This window comes from Aquarana catesbeiana, linkage group LG03, assembly GCF_042186555.1.
Source record: "Aquarana catesbeiana isolate 2022-GZ linkage group LG03, ASM4218655v1, whole genome shotgun sequence".
NCBI lineage: Eukaryota > Metazoa > Chordata > Amphibia > Anura > Ranidae > Aquarana > Aquarana catesbeiana.
In genome coordinates, this window is record NC_133326.1 from 541418945 (window position 1) to 541441189 (window position 22245).

A 22245-nucleotide genomic window follows, 5' to 3' on the forward strand; every position below is an offset into this window, starting at 1 on the left:
AGAATGCATGCGTTCCATGGGCAGAAGGAAGCCTGTGTACCGGCGGTATTTGCTTTATTTGAAGGAGAAGGCCGCAATGTGAAATGGTGTAATTCGGATCCGGCGAGCGACGCTCGTCCCTCCCTCTAGCCGTGCACTCCTCCGTAAGTGCCTAAGCTTCCCGCTTATCAGTCACTCAAACTGACTCGGCTGTCACTAGTGCACAAAGCCATCGCGCCGCAGCCAAAGACACCGGTAGTTTTCTCTTCAGAACGAAGCGAACACATTTTGACTGCTCGTCATTCAATTTGGTGGAAACGCATCCATAAAGGAAAAAACATCCTGAAGACATTAGCAGAATGCGCTCTTCCATGTGTCGGGGTTAAGCCCTGATTAGAACCCCCCTATACACACACACACACCGTTCTGTGTTAGGATTTGCACTGTACACTGAATGTCACACAGAAAGCCGGTTATCATCATAGTCACAGTACAAGGCCTTGCTGAGACTTTCACTGGCATCCATCAGACCTTCACTGGAAATTCAAAGATGACAAAGCCGGTTCCCACTTTATTCTTCTGGACTTTTTGGCAAAATGTAGAAATTGTTAATAAAAAAGTTTTATGAGGAGTCCGCTATCTTTAGGCCGTGTTTTGCATTTGGCTCTTTGGAAAAACAAGTAATGCTTTAATAAGTTCTAGGCCTGTAACAGGAAGTTCTGTTTCTGTGCTCTACAAAGAAGCCATTACACATGCAGTTCTACCCAGCATCAGCTTTTACCCTGTCCACTCAGGAAACCTGCACCATTGCCAACTCATATGCAACCTTCAGTGCAAGAACTGATGCATCTTGCAATTGTATAACAGAAATTTTGCATACGCAAAACCCAACAGAGATGGAAGGAAAAAAAAACGGAACCGTCAGGGATCAGAACTCTGCAACTGCTGACATCCTGACACAAAAACTTTTGGATCCAAACAGAGGACCAAGTCAGACTAAGTTCCAGGGTCTAGAGGCCGCTGAACTGGGAGGGACAGCCACTTGATAGGCAACCTGTACTGCCATTAACTTAATCTGCATTCCTTGCAGCAGTATTCCAGGCCTGAAGAGGAGGGAGTTCTGAGCCCCCGAAACGCACTGGATTTATGATCTGTTCTCTTGTAAAAAATACATTTTTACTGGACTTACTTTGGACTTGTGACTCGCTCTTCCTTTGACATCCTGACAGGTTTCAAAGCTAAAACTACCCAGGGGGATTATCTCCCACTACTGAGCGATTACTAACAAATACAAAGGGTTCAGTCACACAGTGGCACCATATTAAGGGCTCATTTACACTTGTGGTATGGGAGTGGTAAAACCTAGCTGCTGCGCTGCAATTGTACCGCCCCTCAATTGCTCTCCTGTTTCTACAGAGGTAGAGGCCAAGAGTGAACACATGCAGGAATTATAGCCCCCCATCATGCTCAGAGGGTGGTAGTGATTGGGTAAATGCTTAAAGTGATTGGAAAGTCTATTTTTTTTCTATTAAAATAACAAATATATTATACTTACCTGCTCTGTGAAATGGTTTTGCACAGGGCAGCCCGGATCCTCCTCTTCTCGGGTCCTTGGCTGGAGTTCCTGACCCCTCCCTCCTGTTGAGTGCCCCCAAAGCAAGCAGCTTGCTATGGGGGCACCTGAGCCAAGCTGCAGCTCTGTGTATCCTGCCATTGAGACCCGGAAAGGCGATTCAGCCTGTCCTCTCTCTCTCCTGATTGGCTCACTGAGTTTGAGTGACAGGAGCCAATGGCGCCGCTGTTGTGTCTCAGCCAATCGCTAGGGAGAGTCCTGGACGGCCGAGGCACTCATGGACATCGCTGGTAGGTAAGTATTATGGGGGCTGCTGCACACAGAAGGCTTCTTATCTTAATGCATAAAATGCATTAAGATAAAAAAAAACTTCTGACTTTAAGGGTCTCCCCACTCAGGCTATCAAGGTCCGATGAGTTGGATGGCGCTCATTGGCAAGGGTGCAGGCTGAGGAAAGGTCTGTCCATACCCAAAGCATGCTGCAGAAATAGGAAGAGCTAGCCCAGCTGCCACACACCTCACCCGGCCCATGTGGTTAGCAGGTAAAAGCAGCCTCAGCTCGATTAGATTCATCCAGACCACGTCCCCAACATGTTTCACCCCACTCCTGGGCTTAATCATGGATCCACGATTAAGCCCCGGGGTGGGGCAAAATATGTCGGGAATATGGTCTGAATGAATCAAGCTGTGGCTGCTTTTAGCTGCTAACCACTCAGGATGGTGAGGTGTCCGGCGGCCGGGCTAGCTCTTCTTATTTCTGGTAGTGTATGGGGCAGTGCTGCAGCCATTCTGCAACTTCTCACAACATGCGCAGTTGTTCAGTATTTAGAGACTTAAACCAAGAAGTGAGAAGGTGATACAATGCCACCTCATTGCCTGTCAAATGCTCTCTAAAGAGTGATCTGAGCGTAGGTGGCTCTTCAGCGAGCAAAGCAAATGTAAATGAGCCCTAAAGGTTCCTTTGTGGTATAACCTTTAAACTATATGTAAACCCAATCACTAAAAGCTCTGAATTAATGTAATTTAAAAAATAGTTTGATATTTTTAAATCTTCAGCTTTTATTTAAACACCTGGCAAGCCATGGGGCCTGCAGCCTCTTTGCAGCTTCATGACTACATGCACTCTAGTGATGGCTACATGACATTTCTCAACCTGGGTTTCCTGATGGTGACAACATTGGACCATGACTGTAGAATGTATGGCAACAACTTGTAGTTGCCATAAGAAGTCAATGTGACAGGAAAACAAAGCAGAAGGAGACAGGAAGAGAGCGTGTAACCCTGTAACAGAATTGTCTGAACAAGGACCTTCATATGGCAGGATCACCAGGGATAACTTTAATAAAAGCTGCATATTATTCACACTTTAGTTTTGGGGTAACAGATGTAACATGGGTTGGTGCATTATTGAGCCATTCATTCTGAAAGCCACTGCAATACACTAAGGCAGGGATCTCCAAACTGGCCTTTAGACTTTAAGTGGGTGGGATTGTGGCCAGTGAGGGTAAAAAAATTTCCTGGGCCCAGCATCAGTAAAAATAAACCTTGCTTAAGGGTTGGTGGTCAGGTACCTAGCACCTGTGGTCATTAGGAGGAATAGTGCTCCATCATTGTTGTCAGTGGGGGGAATAGTGCCCGATCATTGGTGTCAGTGGGAGGAATAGTGCTCCATCATTGGTATTCCTGAGGAGAATAGTGCCCATCATTGGTGTCAGTGGGAGGAATAGTGCTCCATCATTGGTATTCCTGAGGAGAATAGTGCCCATCATTGGTGTCAGTGGGAGGAATAGTGCTCCATCATTGGTATTCCTGAGGAGAATAGTGCCCATCATTGGGGTCAGTGGGAGGAATAGTGCCCCATTATTGGTGTCAGTGGGAGGAATAATGCCCCATCATTGGTGCAATTGGGAGGAATAGTGCTCCGTCATTGGTATTCCTGAGGAGAATAGTGCCCATCATTGGGGTCAGTGGGAAGAATAGTGCTCCGTCATTGGTGTCAGTGGGAGGAATAGTGCCCATCATTGGTGTCAGTGGGAGGAATAGTGCTCCATCATTGGTATTCCTGGGGGGAATAGTGCCCATCATTGGTGTCAGTGGGAGGAATAGTGCTCCATCATTGGTATTCCTGGGGGGAATAGTGCCCATCATTGGTGTCAGTGGGAGGAATAGTGCTCCATCATTGGTATTCCTGGGGGGAATAGTGCCCATCATTGGTGTCAGTGGGAGGAATAGTGCCCCATTATTGGTGTCAGTGGGAGGAATAGTGCTCCATCATTGGTATTCCTGGGGGGAATAGTGCCCATCATTGGTGTCAGTGGGAGGAATAGTGCTCCATCATTGGTATTCCTGGGGGGAATAGTGCCCATCATTGGTGTCCGTGGGAGGAATAGTGCTCCATCATTGGTGTCAGTGCGAGGAATAGTGCCCATCATTGGTGTCAGTGCGAGGAATAGTGCTCCATCATTGGTGTCAGTGGGAGGAATAGTGCTCCATCATTGGTATTCCTGGAGGGAATAGTGCCCATCATTGGTGTCAGTGGGAGGAACAGCACCCCATCATTGGTGTCAGTGGGAGGAACAGTGCCCCAAGGGCGAGATAAAAGCTAGCAAAGGGCCACAGTTTGGAGACCATTGACCTAAGGCAAAGTACCTGTGTTGTAGTGTGCCAGAACACACAGTAGTGCATTGCCATGCGGTTGCAGAAAAGGGTAAGTTACAATATTAGGTACATTTTGAATGGACCTCCTCAACACAATGCATGCTATCACGTGGCATAACCCGCAAAGAAACAGACAGACCCTAAATGATTGAAAATGACTTTTAGAATAACATTAACATGTTAGGGGTTACATAATATGTTACAGATTAGGTTTAGATCTCCTGAATTCACACCTATGCTTTTTTTATTCTAATCAACAGAAAGTCATATCAACACATGTTAACAAGTGCTGTCAGCGCTTTCAGCGTGTACTGAAACATACTTTGTACTGCATGTCAACATGCATTGAAGCATGTTGATTTACATCATATTGTGTTTATGTGTGTCATGGTGCTTTGATATTCGTTATGATGCACAATAAGGCGCATCTTAACAGAAGCATTGAGATGCATTTTGATGTGCTTCTATGTACTTCAATATTAAAAAAAAAAAAAAAAAAAATGCAAAGGTGCGATTTGCAGTCTATTAAACATGTAAAGGATTGGGCGACACAGTGGTGTATGGGCGACACAGTGGTGTAGTGAGTAGCACTCTCACCTAGCAGTAAGAAGGGTCGCTGGTTTGAACCCCAACCAAGACACTACCTGCCTGGAGTTTGCATGTTCTCCCTGTGCCTGCGTGGGTTTCCTCCGGGTACTCCGGTTTCCTCCCACACTCCAAAGACATGCTGGTAGGTTAATTGGATCCTGTCTAAATTGTCCCTAGTATGTATGAATGTGAGTTAGGGACCTTAGATTGTAAGCTCCTTGAGGGTAGGGACTGATGTGAATGTACAATGTATATGTAAAGCGCTGCGTAAATTGACGGCGCTATATAAGTACCTGAAATAAATAAATAGAAAATAAATAAAAATAAAGGATCGTGACACCACGCTGTCTGACGTCTACACCCAAATACTAGAGGAACGCCGCTCCCTGCCACGTACTTTTTATTTTTACACTTTACCCATCATGATACAAAATAGTGGTTGGCTCTTCAGATCCTCAGAGATGTGGGTCTTGATACAAAAGTTACAGAATTACTAGAGAAAAGTGAAGTCATAAAAGGCATGGAGCTGGAAGTCAGACGATAAACAGACACTTGGGCTTCCTGCGATGTGACAAATGACGCAGTTATTAAGTACTCTTTAAAATGTCATTATTAAGAAAGTCAAATGTTTTCAAGATGTCGCACCATTCCTGCGGCTGGACGTCGAATAACCACCCTAGGGGGAAAGTGGGCCTCGGGGCGGCGCACGATGGGTTAAGCCCGCTGAGAACGATTTCCGCCTGTGTCTCTCCCACCCCAGCGCCTTTTGTTGTTTGATCGGAAGGGTTCCCAGGCATTTATCTGACTTACAGTGGAGGGCGGAGCCCCACTGATAACTGATAGCACATCAGCTGCGGCTCTGTGAGAAACAATTGTTCCCGATGGCTCCGCCGGCATTCTCAGTTGTTTGGGAAAAGGTTGCAGAGTCATGGGAAAGTGGCTGGGACAGAGGCTGGGGGGGTGGGGGGTGGCCGAGCCCCTGGAAGCAGCCTGTCCCTGTGTTTACAAGATGCAGGAAAACAGCTGCTACTGACACAGCGTCAGCTGGGATGGAGAGATCCTCTTTTACCAGCTTTCTGGGTGTGTCTGGGCCTTATTCACCGCCCGCAGGCCCTCTCCCCATTCATCACACTGCTTTCCTTACTGTACTCCAGGAGCTTATTGGATGGCTAAAAACATTTTTATTTTACAAGGCTACCCCTCCCAAAAAAATAAAAAAATATTTTGGAGTTTGGTGGAGGCTTGAGAGTTCAGCCCCTTTCACATACACTGACCGATTGGGTTCACCTGTCAGTTTTTCAGGTGGTCCCAATCGGCCAACCCATTGCTCTCTATGGAGCGGCAGATGTCACAGACACCCCCCCCCCCCCCTTTTTACTTACTTGCACCCTCTTCGATCCAGCGAATCGTTAATTAAATCCAAGGGAGTGTCAATATGTGCAGACAGGGAGCCCATGAGTGCTCCCACAGAAAGCAGCTTTCTATGGGGACGGTTGGTAGAGGGGAGGAGCGCCGGCAGAGGACTCGAGAAAAGGGCTGCTCTGGGCAATTGTATTGCCCAGAGCAGGAAACTATAAACCTGTTTGTTATTTTTTTTTATAACCACTTGACCTCCGGAAGATTTAACCCTGCTTCATGACCAGGCCATTTTTTGCGATTCGGCACTGCATGACGCGTTGCGCGGTCGTGCGCAATTTTTTGCGCTATAAACAAAAGAAAGACCGACAATTTTGGAAAAAAAAACCCCAATATAATAAGCGTATATTGATTGATTTGAGCAAACGTTATAACCTCTACAAACTATGGGATATTTTTATTTCTTTTACTAGTAATGGCAGTGATCAGCGACTTTAAGCAGGCCTATAATATTGCGGCTGACATTCAGACACTAACTGACACTTTTAACACTTTGTGGGAACCAGTGCCACTAATACAGTAATCAGTGTTAAAAAATATGCACTGTCACTGTACTAATGACACTGGCTGGAAAGGGGTAACATTAGGGGCAATCAAAGGGTTAACTGTGTGCCTAGCCTGTGTTTTTCTAAACAATGTGGGAGGTGCTTTTACTAGGGGAAGACATGGACCCTAGTCCATGCTTTGTAGGGACACAGGATCCACGTCTACCCTCCTGACAGAACGGCGATCTGCCTCTCTGCTCGATCATTGGTGGACATCGAGTCCACAGTACCCACCACTGGGCTCCCGCTGTGTGTGATCACAGCAAGAGCAAGCACTAAACCTGCTATAAGTGCGGCCCTGAAGAGGTTAAGCGATGAGGACAGCCTTCCCATCAGACTTGCACGGTTGTACAGCTTCTTCTCCTGTACTGAAATTTCTTCCTATGATTTCACTGCACACTGTCAGCTTCTCATAATGTGCATTAAAGCTGCTACAAGTCAGACAGAGCCTGCCTCATTTACTGACTGGAGGATGTCCAGCATCATCTAGCACTTTCCTCCCCAACCTGGCTGTCCCTGGCCCACCCCTTTCATTCATTGGATTTCAGTTCTTTCAATCATGGATGCTCAGCATCATATGTGGGTATTACCTTGGGTGGTAAGATGCTGTGATGTTTTCAGAAGCTATGTGCAGCACCTCCCACCAGCTATGACCTGCCTGTATTCCATAGAGAAGCACAGAGACCCAGTGATTACATCACTGAGTCTAAAAGAAAGAATGCATTTAAAAAAATGGAAAGGTTTCATTTAACCTGGGAAGGCAAACTATATATTTTTTTAAAATGTAGTTTTTACCTCTGTGCTTCTCTATCTTCCCTAACCTAAAGCTGCTAAGCTTCTTATCAGGCATTATCTGTGCTTATTATGAGTGATGGTAATAAATAAAAGCTGTAATGTATAGCCCAGCAGGCTGATCGTGTAACATCGCTACCGTAATTCTATATTTATCAGCGGCAACATAAAATTACAATGGCTGGTTGTATTGGGATCTTAAACTCCCCATCTATACTGCCCACTAACACAGTTGAATTTGGAGGGTAAACCAGGAGACTCCTGGTCTGTGCCACCCATTCTAGCTTGCTAGAATCTCACCCACATGTATGCCCATTGAAGGAAATAATTACTATTGCATGATGGGAATTATAGTTTCATACAATGGTGCTGCACAGTAAAAGGAAGTGATGTTGGTGCTTTCTCAAACCCCTCCTTGCTGAGCTCAGTCATTGTTGCTTTTTTACCGTATCTAGTAGTGAAATCAGACATTAAAAGGTGATTTTTTAATGTCTGTGTTATGTAAGTGTCAACTATAACTGTCAAACATGCTTGTTTTTTTCTACGGCACTATATAATATAGTAGTGTATAGTATATAGTGAAATTTAAAATTACCTTGAAATTCAGTTCTACCTCTTTTTTTGGATTGGATTAAAAAAATATAATAATCATCATAATAAACAACAACATAAAAACAAAAAAACAAAAACAAAAAAAAAAAAAAAAAAACACATTCGACATACACAAATGGAAAGCTCTATCCGATAACATAAGACCTTTTCAGACATTGGGGTAAATTTACTAAAGGCAAATAGATTGTGTACTTTGCAAGTGCAGTTGCACTCATTTTCTCCAGAGCTTAGAGTGAATGAGGTAAAGCTGAACTTTGTAAAGAATACCCAATCAGGTGCAAGGGAAATAAAGAGAAACATCATTGCTGGCACATGATTGGACGATGGAAATGAACTGAGTTTCACCAGATTCAATAAGCTCTGGGGAAAATTTGTGCAACGTCATTTGCAAAGTGCACCGTCTATTTGCCTTTATTAAATCCACCCCATTCTTTCTGACCAGTCCACAAATCTGATGATATCTGATGGAGATCAATCATCATGATGAAGAAAAGAAGAAAAAAAAAAAAAAAAAAAACTAATTGGTTCCAATATTTTGCTCTTTTCAGGTTTCAAAGAAATAAAATGGGTCATATGAGAATATTTTTGAATTGCTCCCTTGCAGCGTTCCCTCCCGCTAATGTTCTTACTACACAGTGACAATGCTGAGGGAGAGAAAAAAAAAAAAAAGTTAATGAAGGAACCTGGCAGAGGCCGCACAGAGCCCCCTTTGTCTGCTCCTTGTAGAACATAATCATTCAACGTCAATGTTCCATGAGGTGAATTACACCACTTCCTGGACAATAAATTTCAGCCTGTTTATTTGAAACTCTGGGTTTGTCTGAGCCGTGGACTGATAGATGGGGTCTGCCAAGGTGAGGGCCCAGCACAACAAGGGCCCGCACTGTTTCTACGGCTCTTGTTTCTTTCTTTTTTTTTTTTTCACGGTTTCCGAAGAAAAAAAATGTAAAATACTGTCAGACCCGGGTCTCTGAAAAACTATTTTGGTTCTCCTCCGGTTGGCAGGCTGACCGCCAGGCGTTTCCTCATTATGAGGCTAAAGGAAAACATTGCCAACAACATGCCGATTTACTAACAGGTATGTGCGTTTGATCACGCGTCAATGCTGTGCGGAGGCACGATCTACATTTGTGAGTTTTATCATTCGTTTGTGACTAGGCTATAGTAAATATGTGCCGGATTTACTTACAAGTATGCTATCAGATGTATGCTCCAGCTATGCCGAGACCTGCCGGAAATAAAAATGTGTTTTTCTCCTATCTTTGGGTCTACCTAAACGCTATCAGTATTTTATGTGCAAAACAACTTGGAAGAAACCCCACGTGTGCACACGGTTTTCATGACATGCAGGTTAGATGGTCACATTTTTTGTCAGTTTATTTAAAAGAAAACATGGTGTGCACATTTATATGTGCACCTTACAGAAATCAAAGTCATAACAACTACATTATCTAAATATTCGGTGAGCACAGCAAACGAGAACCACACGTACACAGTGCACATTAGTGAACAGATGGTTAGATCTAGGTTCAGGGATTGTGAACATTCGATCACATACACTGACATGTCAATCAACTGCACTCTTGCACTGTATCAAGAGTAAACAGGCCTCTGAGATTAGCTTTTTGCAAAACTTTATTGTTCTGCACAGTTACACCTCACCCAGAACCTCCTCACTGATGCCTATCACCTGGAAAGAGCTTCATTCTAGCAAACAAGCTGCACCCACATTCACAGACACCGGCAGACACTGTGAGCTTGGAAGCAGTGACTCCCCCCTAGTTCAAAAAGCGGTGGCTGTGACCAAAATGTATACTGGTGGTAAATTATTGTCATTTACAACATATGGAACTAAAAGATTCACCTGCAGTGAATGTTTGCTTGTGTTTTGGACAAACACACCCAAATGTGCAGGAAAAGGTGCAGGAGCTTTAGCGCATAGGGGAGCCCATTCAAATGAACGGGCTGCCCTATGTGAGTTGTACATCTCGTGAAAAAAATAAAAATAAATCAGGCTTTGCTAAGATGTGAATGCAGCCTTATCCTGGGTTCACACATTGGGACAGGAATCGCACCGCATTCCTATTCAAATCACATGCAATTCTTTGTGCAATTTGAGCCCATTCATTTTGTTTGGGCTTAATTCGCACCTTGCTACACTAAAAAGGTGCAGGCATCTTTTTTTTTTTTTGCTGCACCGGCATCGGATCGCATGAGTGTTAATACCCATGCAATCCAATTTTTGCAAATGCACTGTGTTTTGCAAATTGTTTTGGGGTGTCATTGATTTGACATTGATACTGGTGGCAGATTGCACGAACGGAGTGCAATTTCAATGCGGTGCGGGAAACTCTCAGGATTCGCTGTGTTTCCCGCACCGCATATATGTGAACCGGGGCTAAGAGTTTATAACTGTCTCAAAGAAACATAAAAACTCTATTGGAGATGGAGCCATTACCACAGATTAATTGAATTGGTGAGAACATGTATCCCAAGGAATGTATATATTTTTTTTTTTAACTGTACATACAAGCACAGTAAGACCCCATTCACACAGGGGCAACACGACTTGCAGGTCGCCTCAGCGAGGCGACCTGCAAACGACTGCCCGGGCGACTTGCAAAAACGACTTCTGCATAGAAGTCTATGCAAGTCGCCCCAAGTCGCCCCCAAAGTCGTACAGGAACCTTTTTCTAAGTCGGAGCAACTTGCGTCGCTCCCCTTAGAACGGCTCCATAGTACAGAACGGGAGGCGACTTGTCAGGCGACTAGGTCACCTGACAAGTCATCCCTGTGTGAATGGGGTCTAACACTTTTTTTTTTTTAAATCTTACTAAAAGTCTAAAACACCTGTCTGCTGCAAGTCTTCATTAACCACTTAAGCCCCGGACCATTTGGCTGGCCAAAGATCAGAGCAGTTTATGCGATTCGGCACTGCGTCGCTTTAACTGACAATTGCACGGTCGTGCCATGTTGCTCCCAAACAAAATTGACATCCTTTTTTCCCCACAAATAGAGCTTTCTTTTGGTGGTATTTAATCACCTCTGCGGTTTTTATTTTTTGTGCTATAAACAAAAAAAAGCATCAATTTTGAAAAAAAACACATTATTTTTTACTTTTTGCTATAATAAATATCCCCAAAAAATATATAAAAAAAACATTTCTTTTCCTCAGTTTAGGCCGATACGTATAAGTCTACATATTTTTGGTAGAAAAAAAAAAAAAAAAAAAAATTGCAATAAGCGTTTATTGATTGGTTTGCGCAAAAGTTATAGTATCTACAAAATAGGGGATAGTTTTATGGCATTTTTATTATTCATTTTTTTTACTAGTAATGGCAGCAATCAGCGATTTTTATCGTGACTGCGACATTATGATGGACAGATCGGACACTTTTGGCGCTATTTGGCGACCATTCACATTTATACAGCGATCAGTGCGATTAAAAAATGCATTGATTACTGTGTAAATGTGACTGGCAGTGAAGGGGTTAACCGGGGGGGGGGGGGGGGGGCTGCAGGGGTTATGTGTGTCCTAGGGAGTGATTCTAACTGTAGGGGGGATGGGCTACATATGACATGACACTGATCACCACTCCTGATTACAGGGTGCTGTGATCAGTGTCACTAGGCAGAACGGGGAAATGCTTGTTTACATCAGCATTTCCCCATTCTTCCTCTCTGTGAGACGATCGCAGGTATCCCCGCGGACATAGAGTCCGCGGGACCCGCGATCACACTCACGGGGCTCGCGCACCACCGGCGGCGCGCACGCGACCACGCGGTGGCAAATTTAAAGGGATGTACCTGTACGCCCATTTGCCTGTCCGTGCCATTCTGCCGATGTAAATGTTCGTGCGGCTAAGCTGTTAAAAAGGAACTTCACCCTCCCAATCGACACTATTTTTAATCTTCATGCTGCTAGCATTAGTAAATGGATAGGAAAAGTAGATCATACTTACTTATTTTAAAGTGATTGTAATGTCTCTCTCTCTTTCTTTTAACAAACATGTTATACTTACCTGCTCTGTACAGTTGGTTTTGCACAGGGCAGCCCAGATCCTCCTCTCCTCGGGTTCCTCTCTGGTGCTCCTGGCCCCTCCCTCCTATCGAGTGCCTCCACAGTCAGCAGCTTTCTATGGGGGCAAACTCTCCCCTGATTGGCTGGCTGATTGACTTTGGACAGCCGAAGGAGCCAATTGCGCTGCTGTTGTGTCTCAGCCAATCAGGAGGAGTGTCCTGAACGGCCTAGACATTTGTGGACATCGTTGGAGAGAGATGGGGCTCAGGTAAGTAATTAGGGGAGTGCTGGGGTGGCTGCTATAAATAGAAGGTTTTTTTTTTAATCTTACTGCATAGAATGCAGTAGGATAAAAAACCTTCTGCCTTTACAACTCCTTTAAAAACTTTTTTTTTTTTTTTTACATTTCCTAAGTTACTCCCTGGTTTCTTGCCTAACCAAATTATGTCATACATCCCAGGAGTATTCAGGAGGGGAGAAAAGGAGGAAGTCAAAGCAACTCCTACTCAGCATCTTACGTTATATAACACACTAGAACAGTAGTTGTCAACTTACAAGTTATAGGGGGCCTCAAATGTGGTCCCTGATGTCTCCACAGGGCCAAATAGAATATTTATTAAATGTAATGCTCCAGAAAAATATGTCAGACTGAAGACTTGTTAGAGGAAGTGGTCAGAGAGTGTTTTACAGGAGTGATTGGAGACTGTGGACATCTGACATGAAACTGCTAGAGATCACGGTTATTAAAAGCCCCTTTACAAATCAATCCTTGCACCACTGACTGCTGGGGCCCTCAGGCCAGATCTCAAACATCAAAGGTCTGCATGTGTGCCTCAGACCACAGGTTGGGAACCAGGACATTAGAGTCAGGACAGGCACCCAACAACTTGTGGTGCAGAGTGCCTGGCAGGGAGCGCTGGGATTTGTGGTTCCTCCAGAACTCCAAACAATACAGGTGAAAGCAGCCAATTACAGCACAGCGAGGAAGACGTAACAAATTAGGTCTTACCTGGATTTGTTGCTGCAGTAAGTTGATTTTATGCTGTTGCTGCAATAGTTGTTGCTGTTGTCTGGCAATCTGAGGAGAGATTTAGATTCAGGTTATATTTGCCTATCACGCCTCCAATTAATCTTTTATCACTTCCATCAGCTCATCGCCCTTTTGTACCACTTGCCTCACCCTATTAGATTGTAAGCTCTTATGAGCAGGGCCCTCCTAACGCTTTTGTATTTTATTGTAACAGTACTGTCTCCCTTTTTATATTGTATAAAGCGCTGTGTAAACTGTTGGCGCTATATAAATCCTGTATTATAATTACAATGATCATAATCTGTGGGGGCACAGTAGGAAACACAAATGCACAATACAGGGAAAAGGGAGAGAGGGCAGAAAGCAAGAGAGTGATGAGGCCCCTTCTGTCTCCACTCATTTTCTCTGGAAGTTAGTTACAGGAGTTAAACGTCTGACAGTGCTGTTTCAGGTCCTAGAAGACAGTGATGGTGCTTACCCAGGATACAGAGTTCAGGCAGAAGTTAGGAGGTGGGAACCATATAGAAAAATAATTGCTGGCTCATAAAAGGGGAGTCTTTCTCCCTCCACTGGTTGCTTAGTGAAGGAAAAGAATTACAGAGGGAGAGGGCCCTGAAAGCTGTGTATTCACATCACAAATCAGTATAAAATGTATGATATGTCTGTATAAAAAAATTAACTGGGGTGAATTCTGGCGGGCTTCTATATCTGGAGTAAGATTTCACTTCTGTAGTTTTTGGCTCTGTTTCCGCCCCCCTTGGGGTGTTCCCACTCCTGCTGCAGAGCCCCTCCTAATGGCCACAGCAAGGGTGCAGACCCTGGAACTTGGTGTAGAGGTCTCACCATCATCCCTTAGACAGGGAAACATTAGTTCTAGGTGGAGCAAATATTTAATGCATATCACATGCAGCTTTGGAAATTTGGAGAGAGATGTAAACAGAAGCCGCTGCTAAGGGATGGCACAAATCGAGCTACTACCTGTCCGGGCACAAGTCCTGGGACATTGATTGTACCTCCCTGCATGGTAGGGGTCTTTTTAAATAGCAGGAAACCGTGCCGCATCCAGAGACATGGGGTCGGACAGCGGCCATAAATCGATCGCCAGGTCTCACCTGTTCTTGCTGCTGTTTGGCCAGCTCCATCTGCTGGCGCTGTTTCTCCATTTGCGAGGCGGCCAGTTTCTTCTGCTCATCGTGGGCTGCCAGCAGCTGTTCTCGAAGACTGGTCAGCTGATTGATCATCGCCATCAACTGCCGCTCCTTCTCCGCCAGGCTCTCAGGGGTCCCTATGGGGGGGGAGAGAGGAGAGTTAAAGCGACTGTCCTCACATACTCAAAGTGTCCCTGTCCCTCGTGTGGAATTAAACGCACACAGTCTCCGACTAGATTCAAATTAGAAAGAAATTTCTATATTGAATGAAACTGGAATACAGCCACCATTCCTCCTACCAGTACCAACACCACTGCTAATACCACTGTGAATACTATTACTACTACCACTACGATTACTATTACTGCTACCGGTACTACTACTACCAATACTACCACCACCACCACTAATACTATTACTACTACCGCCACAATTAATAATACTATTATCACTACTAGTACTATCACCACCATCATTACTAATACCATTACCACTAAAACCATTGTTAATAGCACTACTAGTACTACCATCAACGTCATTACGAATATTACCACAACTACTGCTACCACTAATACTACTGATACTATTTTGACTATTACTACTAGTGCAAAGGAAATTCCTGGGTACTTTTAATAACCAACACAGGTTTACAAAATTATAAACAAAACCCAATTACTTTCCATGCCTGCTGCACCTTTATGATATACATGTTAATGTTTTTCATAGCTTGCACACTTACATAGAAATAGCATAGATTTTTTTTTATTTTTTTTAGTTAACTTCCTCTGAGTTTTTTTGTTTATTTTTTTTTAACCAGGTCTAAAATTTTGTGGGACACTAAAAAAATGAGATATTAGTGATGTGTCCTCAGCTTAATGGAAGATAATATACAATTGGCTGGAATATTGCCTATCCCCAGTGTTTACGATATGTTATGATACTGAGTGATAACTCAATATACAATATATTTTATATATTTCTAGATTACTTTCTTCATCCGTCATGCTTTATATTTGCAATTGTTCATTTGTGTCTGTAAACCCTAAAACACAAAACAGCTTGGAGCTCTTGTTGGAAAGATATAAACAATGTCCGAAGCATGTAAAACATTTATTTTTCACAGTCTCTCCCCACTAGGGGTCAGCACTCAACTGAGGACCTTTTATTTTATCATGAAGCAGGAAGATTAAATACATCTAAATGTATCCATAAAGACAAAGACACACACACACACACACACACCTGTATGTACTTGAGAACTATGAGAATAAATCAGGACTATCTCACAAAAATATTACAAGACAACAAAATCATATTTTTCTCCATTTGTAAAAATAAAATTATATTACACACACACGATATATTAATTTGCCATATTCTAAACTGGCGTAATAATCTACAGTTGGGATTTGCCATTAAGGATTAACACAGAAGACACATTTTTCTTTTTCTTTTCCAGAAGTTTAACAAAATTGTTTTGTCGTTTTTTACAAAACCAGAGGCGCAAGTGACAAGAAACTATACTGACACGGGCGACGTTTGTTACACAATCTTTTGTGCCAATAACATCCCGCATAGGCTCCATGTATGAAAGTAATTTTTTCCACCGTACTCCCAGACACCCTCCGCTCTGTCTGCCGTACAAGAAATTCCTACTTACTTGCTGAAACCTTCAAGGTACAACAGCGGGATTCTTTACTCAGAGCAGAAAAAGAAGGAAATTTGTCACTGAAAATGTTTTGTCGTCTACAAATGGATTAAACAGATTTCTACGGCTGCGTTTAGTCATTAGGAAAAACAAACCCAGTAAAGCCAAAAAATATAAAATATTTTCACTTTTCTTTACTTTCATAAACATTTTCCCGCATTACAAAAACAATTCACTTTGGCTTCTGAGCTGCTTCACAATTTCCACTCACATTCAGTATACAAAGTCCGGGCAAGTTCAGTTACCACACAAGACAACGAGTTTTGGAAGAGCAACAACATATCTGAAAGGACAGTTCTGAGCAAAACTACCAAACTGGCGTGCTAGTGGAGGTTGGCTGTTAGCGATCTATTTCGGGGGAAATCTCACCATTATGGAAGGGGCAGACACACAGACTACTGCAGGGAAATCTCATTACTGTGGGAGGGGAAAAGGCAAACTACTGCAGGGAAATCTCATTATGGGAGGGGCAGAGACACAAACTATTGTTGGTAAACTCACAATTGTGGGAGGGGCAGAAATACAAATTACTGTAAGGAAATCTCACCATTGTGGGTGGAGCAGAGACACAAACTACTGCAGGAAGATCTCACCATTGTGGGAGGGGCAGAGACACAAACTACTGCAGGAACATCTCACCATTGTGGGAGGGGCAGAGACACAAACTACTGCAGGAACATCTCACCATTGTAGGAGGGGCAGAGACACAAACTACTGCAGGAAAATCTCACCATTGTGGGAGGGGCAGAGACACAAACTACTGCAGGAACATCTCACCATTGTGGGAGGGGCAGAGACACAAACTACTGCAGGAAAATACCATTATTGTGGGAGGGGCAGAGACACAAACTACTGCAGGAAAATACCATTATTGTGGGAGGGGCAGAAACAAACTACTGTGGGAAAATCACTACTGTAGTCAAGAAAACAAAACTTTTTTTTTTTTTATTAATTAGCCCAGGAGTGTTTATGAATTAAAATCCAAAAAGATTTTTAATTACTAAAAACTTAAAAACTGCATAGTTGGAAACCTGAAGTAAAACAAGAAGCGCAAAAAAACTGTAATTATTTAAATACACTTTGGTTTTCAGATCAAAGCGTTTTCACTCGGTGAAGCCAAGGCGATATGAAAACACTAATATTCTCATTTAAAGTGAAACTAGCTCTCTCAATCAACATTAACAATTTTTAGCGCTGCCTGCATTAGTAAATAGATAAGAAGATATAATCCATTTACTTGTTTGAAACCTTTTTTTTTTTTTTTTTTTTTTACATTGCTTCAGTTGCTTCCCGACTTTCTTCTTTCATCTGGATGGATGGAAGGAGGGGCTTTCTCAGCAAGCAAACCTTCTTGCATGCATGCCTGTACTAAGGGCAGATGGATCCCAGAAAGTAAATGCTACACAAGTCATTTGCCCTTTAGAGGACCTTTGCTAAAAATGCTAGGGTGGTGTTCAAGGTGATTTTCCAACAAAATAAAGCATAGAGACATGGAGAGGGTGGGTGAGTTTGCCTTGAATATTAAACATGAATGAAATGGGGTTTTCAGTTTGTGGTGGTGCTCAGATACAGTTCAGTTCCGCTTTAATATTTAATTAAAAATATATTTTCCAAGAAAAAAAAATAAAAAAAAAAGCCTGGTCTTTGAAATGGCACATTTCAGTATCCAAACATATCTGTGAAAACATGACGGTGATGGGACTTCAGACGAAAGCTGCAGTGATTGCTCACCCGCTTACTGAACAGAGGTACTACTATTAAAACCCATCACAAAAACAAAAATACATTTTAAAATGTTTATTTCATTCCACTGCGGCTGTGAAAGGGCTGTCCACAGCCCTGCTACTGTTTTCATTCACTGTTAACCACCAAAGACGGAGGCGAGCTCCCCGCAGATGAAGTACAGGCCTGTTGATCAGAATAACTTTTATAGGATATCCAATATACAGAACTTTTATAGGATCTTTTTGGCTACATTTACAGCTCAAAAAAGAATTCACTTTGTTCAATGTGCAACTTAGACTCACCACTTTTACTGGAAGCAATCACATGTTCCAGAACTGTCTAGGGATGGGCAAAGCCGCCATCGACAACAAAACAGTGATTAGGTCGGCTTGTCTGCAATGTAGTCACCAAGTACATTTTGCATGCAAATTCTATTTCAAAATCAAATGAGTTTTTCCAGGTTGGAGCAGTGAGTCCAGTCCTCGGTACTGCAGCATCCCGCAAAATGTTGACATTCAAAAAAGCAGACTTTAGAAGTTCCCTCATTCTATTTACTAGTCAAACTTCAAATATTAAAGTAGATATAAACCCAATCACTGAAATCTCACTGAAGCTTTAATGTTTCAGTTCAAAAAACATTTTTGTTTTTCAGTCCTTTTAAATATTATTTATCATTAAAATAATCCCTGATGATCCTGCCATGAAGGTTCTTATTCAGGCACTTCTTGTTATTGGGCGATGACATTATGTCCCTGTCTGTCAATACTGTTACATCGCCACCCTACCACATGTTCATGCCAACACACATCGTACAGACATAGTCCACCATTATTACCATCGGAAACCAGGAAGCTGGTCCAATGCAATGATGTGAAGCAATAGCTGGACCAATGTGAAGTGGCAGAAAAGGACAGCAGGGGACCAGCAGCAATGAGATGGGTAAAAAAAAAAAAAAAAAAGAAGAAGGAGATAAAGCATTAAACATGTAAAAAGAATGTGAGCGCCACAGAACTAATATTAGAGTCCATTGTTCATTGCAACAGAATAGAGTCAACATGTTTTGGGGGCTCAAAGCTCCCTCTTCATCAGTGTTTAAAATGCCATCACTAATTAAGAGTAAAACTGGATGGAAATTTCTGTGCAAACCAGAGTACACCAGTCAGCCACAACATTACGACCACTCACCTAATACTGAGTAGGTCCTCCTTTTGCCGCCAAAACAGCCCTGACCCGTCAAGGTATGGACTCCACATGGGAAGAACCCAAGGTTTCCCAAAGCATCACACAGCCCTCCATTTGCTTGCTTTCTTTCCATAGTGCATCTTGGTCTCATCTCTTCCCCAGGTTAGCGACATACCTGCACCCAGCCATTCACATGACGTAAAAAAGAAAATGTGATTTGTCAGACCAGGCCACCTTCTTCCATTGCTCCAGTTCTGATGCTCATATGCCCATTGTAGGCACTTTTGGCTGTGGGCACGGGTCAGCACGGACACCCTGACCAGTCTGTGGCTACATAGCCCCATACACAACAAACTGCAATGCACCGTGTGTTCTGACACCTTTCTATCAGAACCAGCACTAACCTTTTCAGTAATTTGAGCTACAGTAGCTCTTCTATTGGATCTGGCTACACAGTCCAGTCTTCGCTTCCCATGTGCATCAATGAGCCTTGGACCACTTTTAGAAGATCCTGACCACTGCAGACTAGGAACATCCCACAAGAGCTGCAGTTTTGGAATTGTTCTGACCCAGTAGTCTAGCCCTTACAATTTGGCCCGTGTCAAAGTCACTCAAATCCTTGGGCTTGCCCATTTTTTCTGCTTTCAATACATCAACTTCATGGGCAACATATGTTCACTTGTTGCCTAATATATCCCACCCACTTTCAGATGCCATTGTAATCAAATATTCAATGCTATACATTTTACCCATCATTCTTATGACTGATCTCCGTAAATGTCTTTCCATTTTAGATCTCTGGACAGTTTTACCTTAAACTACTGCTGACATTTTAAGCCTTGATAAAGGTGGAGTTTTGAGCCCCTGAAACACGTTGGCATTTTTTTATTGTCATGAATAAAAACTCACTGATAATAGCTCTGTGGCGCATTCATCTACTTTTTTTTTTTTTTTTAGGGTTTACATCTACTGTAAAATTAGCAGAGACGATTCAAAGTCCATCCAGGACTTCTTGTGTTGCCCCCTTTCTCCAGAACTTTCTATCACTTGCAGTCAGTCATCAAACCTTCCAGATTCCAGTGTATGTGTGGACAATAAATGGATCAAAAACTGCAGCTGAGCCGAATGACCCTTTAATCCTCTTCCAGTAAATCCTGGTTCACACCTTTGCGTTTTTTAGTGTTTTTTGCAGAAAAGCACTACAGTTCATTCATAGTTTCCTATGGAACACATTCACGTCTATGCTTTTTTTTCAGCTGCTGCGTTTTAGGAAAGGGTCAGGGACTTCTTTTAAAACGCAAAACCGTGCATTTCTGGTTCAATAGACTTCAATGGAGAAGCTGCAGAAGAGCATGTAGTGCTGTTTTGTGTTTTTTATTTGCCTAAAAACAAATTGGTAAAAAAACAAAAAACAAAAGCATAAAAAAGCACTGCAGAAATGTATCAAAAGCAAACTGCATAAGTGTAAACCAGGCCTAACTTGTTCAAAAATTATAATCTAATTTATTGGAACGCATCTTATTGCTATACACCGTACCATCTAAAACCCATAAGGGTTCCGTTACATCATGGGGGAATAGGATGAGCCTCCTTGTATTGAACATGGACCCAGAAAAGGACCACAGGACCAGTGGTGTGCCTGCAGAAAGTGACATTTAGGACACACCAAGAGGTGCCAGTTCGATCAGCAGTAATGCACAAGGGGACTCCCCAAGCTGCATATAATTCAATGCTGCATATGGGAGCATGCATGGCATTGTTTAGGGTGTTGGGTACCAGATACAGCCTTATATTAGTTTCTCAGACATGTTAAAGTAAACTCCTTAGCCGTCAGGTTTATCCTTTGCTTCATAGCCATTGATGTCAATGGAGTATTCAGCCACTGAAGCCAGAACATCCTGACCTGTGTACTTGTTCCTAGAAGCTAAGCCAGGGAAGACAACACCACCCAGAGCCCTAGCAGCCTTTAAAGCGGTTACAAATGGCAGCAGCTTTATTTCCATTTGGTTCCATTCATTGTAAATCCACACAGTAATTTTTGGAACAGATTGGTATCCACCAGGCCAGAGTTCTTCTTTAATCACATTTTTCTGGGCTCTTGTCAGCGGGACCCATGAAGGCCCAGGAAAAGTTTACATGTCGGGACTTCAGGGGAGTCAGCGATGTGTGTTTTACGCACCGCATCTGACGGTTAAACCTTTTGCGCGGCGATGCGGTCATCGGCCCGGTGTTTATTGCTTAAAAGCCTGTGTGAATAATTACAGCCCATTGTGTGTAATTGTGTTAAAATGGAAAAAATGTGCCCAGGAGATGGAGGGACACGGCGGACGGTGAGATATATTGAATTGAAATTTCTTGGAATACATTGACCGATTGACTCTGGCTCCTCTAATTATGGGGCAGTTTTTTCCTCGCTCACGTTCGGCGTGCAGGGGTCAAACACATTAATGTAACTCAGACCGCGGACCCCGCGCCCGCGCCGTATTAACGCTGTACAAATATTGAAATGTATAAAATGAATCCTGAAATTAGCCCGCGACGTTAAATATATTATTAGTCGCCGCTCCATAACTTTGGAACAATGTCAGGCGAGGAGAGGGGAATAGCTGCCATGTTTGCTCGTGTGAAATTCAAGTGGTATTCTGACTAGTAGTCTGCTCTGGACACTGCGTATCAGAAACAATTGCCATGCTTTAATCTGATATTATCATACAACATTAGATATTATATAATATAATTTTCCATCTTTTTGTCAATGCTGCTGATCTCTTGCGGCCTCATTGCAGCCATTTCCTGTATACATGCACTTTAGTGATGGCTGTATGGCACCATGTAAAGTTCAAGCAACACATTGAGCAAGGTTACTCAGATCTATCCTATAACAAGCTGATACGAATCCCCCTTGAACTCACAATATGGGTTTAGTCTTAGCTTGTAGTCATACTCCTGACTAAGCCATATTAAGGGTGAAACGCGTCAGACAAGAGCAATGCTGAACAAGTGAAGGATATGTGACCCTGCTTGTTCTTTAGTTTGCTTGCCTGGTGTCAATAAGGAATATTGCAGTTGAAAGAAAAAAAAAAAAAAAAAACAGCGTGCAGCTTTAACTTCGCATGGTGTAAGGGGAGGAGGCAGATCCTAAAATGCAGAGTCACTGCATGGAATCCACGTGGAGTAGTGCCACTTATGAGTGTTTATTGGCATTTCTCACAGTGGATTGCACAATGGGGACAAAAGTGGACCATGCCTGCATAACATGCGTGAACAC

General features: G+C 43.0%; 1 protein-coding gene across 6 annotated transcripts in view; it reads right to left on the reverse strand.

Moving 5' to 3' along the window:
* The window catches only part of SOX5 (SRY-box transcription factor 5), a 300676-nt gene that overhangs the window by 109849 nt on the left and 168582 nt on the right, over nt 1-22245 (reverse strand). For all 6 annotated transcript variants that reach the window (XM_073621454.1, XM_073621453.1, XM_073621455.1 and 3 more), the window contains 2 exons: nt 14327-14499; nt 13194-13262 (listed from right to left, as the gene is read on the reverse strand). In XM_073621454.1, coding sequence (XP_073477555.1) covers nt 13194-13262; nt 14327-14499 — 242 coding nt within the window. The remainder of the gene's footprint in view (nt 1-13193; nt 13263-14326; nt 14500-22245) is intronic.